At 38.4% G+C, this 5,501-nt stretch overlaps 1 protein-coding gene across 2 annotated transcripts in view; it reads right to left on the bottom strand.

Annotated features, from left to right (window-relative positions):
* Positions 1-895: 895 nt before the first annotated feature.
* TMEM182 (transmembrane protein 182) overlaps positions 896-5,501 on the bottom strand; it is an 87,579-nt gene continuing 82,973 nt past the window's right edge. For both annotated transcript variants that reach the window (XM_059406359.1, XM_059406360.1), the window contains one exon: positions 896-3,130. In XM_059406359.1, coding sequence (XP_059262342.1) covers positions 2,910-3,130 — 221 coding nt within the window. In that variant the 3' untranslated portion in view covers positions 896-2,909. The remainder of the gene's footprint in view (positions 3,131-5,501) is intronic.

The raw sequence follows: 5,501 nt of genomic DNA, 5'->3' as shown, positions 1-5,501 counted from the left end.
TGTCCCCCAACACTGATTTTTAAATTTTTGCTTATCTCAATTATATTTATTTCTATCATTCACTTTATCTCTTTTATCCAAGTCTATAATTCTGGGTAGACACACACATACACACCCACACACGCATGTGCTGACGATAAACAGATTAAGAATCAAATACTATCCAAATACTATCACCCCACCCATCATATGACTTTATAAGTGGATTTAATATTCAAATTCAATAAATACATTTCATACATTAGTCATAAAAGTGACTGGCCAGGAATAGCATACTAGTGGCATTTTTTTTTAAGTCCTACCCGCAGCCCCTATATTGAACATCATCATTTAGCTTCTCTCTATGGTTTTTCCAGCTAGTCCCAGTGCATAGGCTAAACCGTAACAAATACAGTATGGGAAGATCACAGCTTTCCCCAAAATGCAAGGGCATAACTCACTGCCCTCTTACTTCATTCTTTCCAGAATGTCACCAGAAAGATAATCTTATTTGTTACACTGAAATTTCATGATGCAAAATCAACTCTCCTAAAAAAGGTTTTAACACAGTATTTGGAAGCTTCTGAGAATTAGTCAATATACCAAACAGAGACACACATACTATCCTACATCAGACATAAGGCTGTTAGAAGAATCTACTGCATATTTCTGCTATTTTCAAGTATATTTACTTATTGACACAGCACGCACAACTCACCTTCCCTCCTTCCACGGATTGCTGGTAAGTGGATCAGGAAATGCATCTGAATTAAGGTGACTGATGCATTACAACTATGAAATACTTCCAAAGTATGTATCTGTGTAAAAGTGTCACACACATGAGATTGTCAGCCAATTGCCTTATGGTAAATATATGGTAGCCGCATAAGTGTATTAGAAAATGAGGATAACCATCTGAAATTTATAAATATTCAAACCTTTACTGAAAGCAGCTTGTATGTGAAATTTAAATGACATATAATACACCAGAAAAAAGGCTCCATTCCAAAGTTCTACAAAAAGGAATTGTATTTACAGATGACATGAACTAATCAAATACATCTAGCATCATCTGGAAAACTCAATGGCATGCCATAACTTAATATCACAGTAAATATGCATAACAGAACCCATAATTATTTTTCTAATAATCAAGCCAAAAGCAAAGAAGTAAGTGGAGCAATATAAAAATGAAAACAGAAAAAGACAAAGGCGAGTACCACAAAAAACGTTTATAACTCAGATGGCTTGAGAAACCAGTTAAACCCCTGAAGCTTTTGTTTTTTTGTCTTATATTTTTGTGTTTTGTTTTTATCACATGCTCATCCTCTCTGTCCCTAAACACTAAAATGCCCTCAAGATTCTGCAGATAGCTCAGAGCGTGGCTATTCGAAATCCCTCCCGCGGAAACCGGTTAATGGAAGGTACAGATGTGTCCAGAAGACAGGCAATCTCTCCATCAGGGGAACGGCTGAAAGGAAAGCAATAGCCCCTCTTTCCCCTAGCATCTTCTAGGTGGCCACTGTTAATTTTCCTCTGAGTCCTGCCTTAGGTATTCATGACAGCTGCAAAGTAAAATGCTGTGCCCAGAACAAAGCTCGCATACCATGCAGGTTTTCTGTTCCCTCATCAACACCAAACTGCTCCTCCGGGGAGGTTTCCAAAATGCAAATGCAGTGTGGGCTTCTCAGATGGATTTGATTTCAATCAAAATTAGTGCCAAACAAACATCTTTGATATGCAAAATGTCTGCATGTCTACACTAGCAAATAAGAAAGAATTATCCACCAACCAGCACCAAGTTTTCTTCCAAGAGATTAAAGGAAGAAACTAGTGTATCTGTAAATGTTAAAATACCTGTTGTAAAGATGAAGAAACTGAGAGACAATAATAAAGGGAATCAAATTATCAGAACTACCATAAAATCTTGGGAAAAGTTAATATTTCATAGTCTTTAATAAAGCAAGGCTATTATCATTTCATATGGAAATATTTTGAAAGTTTATAGCTAGTGCATATTAAAAGCACATTTCATCAATAAATTTTCACATGCTGAACATATTAGCATATAATTTTAAGGGGGGATTTTAAAATATGAAACAGAATGAAGTACTAAGCTAAGGTGCCTTATTTTTACGTATTTTCAATTAATCCACTGAGCTCCTAACAATCCATTCTACATTAAATGTAGTTTGGTGTACAGATGAGTCACTTTTAAACACAGTTTAAGGTTTATATAAGGACACACAATTAAGGGAGTACGATTAGGTGACCAAAGTCCTGTTGGCTGGAGAGTGGAATAAGTACGCGTCCTCAGTCTGGTTGTGGCCCACTTGAACTGATGGGTCTGCCTGGTTCTTGCCACAAGCACACTGCTATCTGTTTTTAAGTTAGAAATAATTGGTTTACAGGACTCAGTAATGCATATGTGGAGATGCATGTGTGTGGAGAGGAAATGGAGGAAGTTCTCTGACAACACTTGTTTTCCATTTTAATTATTCTCCAACTTTGTTTGTTTGTTTGTTTTGTTTTGTTTTTGTTTTTGTTTTTGTTTTTGTTTTTATCAGCAGAAGTGAGTGCCAAGAAGGAAGTTTTAAGTCAAAGCTTCACTGGCCCAGGGGGTGATATTATGCTATTATCAGGCCTTTGTAACCTGCATGAGCTCTAACAGGTGCAGTGAGAGGGAGGCCCATCTTACCTGCTCCTAAGAGAACTAGGTTCTTGATAGCACCTACAGAGGATAGAAACATGTGGATGTCCAGAAATATTCTAGGACCTTCCTATTAGAGGAAATCACAAGCAAAATGTAAAAGCAAAATTCAAATACCAGCTCAACTAGTCTAATTCTATGCTGGGGTCACCAAAACGAAATGAAAAAGAAATTCTCTGTTTTAAAATCTCTCAAGAAAAGGCTGGTGGCAACGATTTGATTAGTGATGTATCTGTATATGCCGCCCAATAACTAGAAACAGTAATCCAGCTAGCAAAGAAAAAAATATCCCTGCCGGGGCCAGGAAAAATGACCAGCCATAGACAACAGAAGGGACAAACTCCAAGCAGTCTCTCATTTTCATGTTTTTGTAGTCTTCCATGTCAGCCACTGCCTGGATCCAGATGACATACAGCATCACCACCAGGGAAAACAGGATGCCTGAGAAGGACAAATCAAAAGACCTTTAGTCTTTCTGAAGATGTTTTCCCAAGAACGCTAACCAACGATCTGATGATATGTCTCTAAAAATACCATTCTAGCCAAATCACCTACTTTGTACCATATCCTTTAGTATGTGTTTTATATGCACCCTGCTTATCTTTAATTTTCAAAGCATTAAGATGAGAGTTATGACAATATAAGTAAAACAGCAACAGCTGACATGCATTTATTAAGTACTTACTGTATGCCAGGCACTGTATTAGGTGCTTATGACCATAAGAGTCAAAGATCCTGCCTAGTGGAATTTCTCCTAACATTTCCCTTTATACTATATGTCTGATTTGGGGTGAGCACTGTAATACATTATTTATTTCGAGATGTACAATGAGTTGATAAAATAGGTACTATTGACCCTCGGTTTTAAGTATGTGCCAACACAACTAGTAGTTTTCAGAGCTGATTTTCAGCTCAGGTCTTTCCAACTATTATTATATGATTATACCATAGCTAACTAGTGCTGCAGGTAATTGTGTCAATGAAAACAGAAGCCAAAGTAAGTATCAGACAAGAACAGAGATGAGAGCACTGAACTCCTATAAAAGAATAGATGTGATTCTTTTTAATTGAAATATAGATGCTGAAGACTGTATAGCATAAAGGCAACATTGCCTGGAAAGAGTGAGGAAAAAAAAAATAATGAAAGAATTCTGTGGAATGTAAAACCATAGGTTTAAGAGCAAGAGCCTTATTAGGCAAGAGAAAGGAACGGAAGAAGAAGGGAGGCATTCAGGGAGGGAGCAAGATGACAGAAGTATTGGGGCACCTGGGTGGCTCAGTGGGTTAAAGTCTCTGCCTTCAGCTCAGGTCATGATCTCAGGGTCCTGGGATCGAGCCCGGCCAGGGAGCCTGCTTCCCTTTCTCTCTCTCTGCCTGCCTCTCTGCCTACTTGTGATCTCTGTCTGTCAAATAAATAAATAAAAATCTTTATTTAAAAAAAAAAGATGACAGAAGAGCTTCACGAATGCTAACATTTGAGAAAACTGCAAAGCATACACTTTTCCACATGGCTGTCCCTGAAATAACAGAAGGGAGGAGCACCACTGTCTGAGCTGCAAACCCAGGACAGTCGGCTCAGCTGATGCACTGGTGAGTGAGTGACAGGTCCCACACACAAACCACGCAGCCTGAGGGATTCAAATTTGTTGCTGAGCAAAATATACTTGAGGTCATTTGCTAGCTGTCCGAAAGTTCAATCCAAATAAGTCAAGGACCTATTATAGTGTTTGAATTAATGAACAAAACCATCAGTCATAAAATCTCCATATTCTAATTGCGAGTCAGTCTGAAAGGTAAACATAACCCTATGACTGGGAGCAGAGATGAAGGCATTTTGGCAGGACAGAGTAGCTTTTAAGAGCCTAGCTATTAATCAGCCTTCTCCGGTTAATTGTGATCCTCCAGTATTTAGGATGTCCTCTCTCTCTCGGGCCATCCATTGTATAAAGAATCCTGAGAAGTACACACAAAAGAAGAAGGACTCATAAACATGCCAAGGTGAGTCTTAAACTTTCTCGTAATCGGGATACAAACCACAGAGCAATGGGGAATCAACATAGATGCTTTGCTAATAAGAAACATCCTTCACACTGTGGTCTGTAATGTAAATGCAAATACTGGAGCACAGAAGAGTGCAATTTAGCCACTGAACAACAGCTATGTCAGAGAGAAATAGTAAAGTCATAGCCGGCGAGCAAACTCCCTGCAAAGCCGTACCTCAGATGCTGACAACAATATGGCAAGGCCATGTGTTGTCGAGCAACTCTGTGCATTCCAATACATTTTTCTGAAAATATATAGACACTACTCTCCCCTAATGTAAAGGTTTGGCTTAGTTATTTGCATACTATTTGCCTTATGCAAACAGACTGCAAACCTTTGTTATTATTTGTTGATATGTTTCTTAACTCTCTCGCATCATGTGAGTCTCCTGTGCTTTCAGATAGTTTTACAAAAACAGAAAATTGCCTTTGTGAAGAACCAGTTGCCTTATGCATATTTTCTTCCAAAAGTTGCAAAACCCCTTACTGAGATTAGAGTATTTTAAAAAAAAATGTATTCCAAGTAACCATGTAGATGATTCTTAATAAGGAAGAATTAACTTACATTTTATTTTTTTTATTTTTTTTAAAGATTTTATTTATTTATTTGACAGACAGAGATCACAAGTAGGCAGAGAAGCAGGCAGAGAGAGAGAGAGGAGGAAGCAGGCTCCCCGTTGAGCAGAGAGCCCGATGCAGGGCTCGATCCCAGGACCCTGGGATCATGACCTGAGCCGAAAGCAGAGGCTTTTACCCACTGAGCCACCCAG

This window comes from Mustela nigripes, chromosome 7, assembly GCF_022355385.1.
Source record: "Mustela nigripes isolate SB6536 chromosome 7, MUSNIG.SB6536, whole genome shotgun sequence".
Taxonomy (NCBI): Eukaryota; Metazoa; Chordata; class Mammalia; order Carnivora; family Mustelidae; genus Mustela; species Mustela nigripes.
This window is presented reverse-complemented; position numbering and strand designations above follow the sequence as displayed.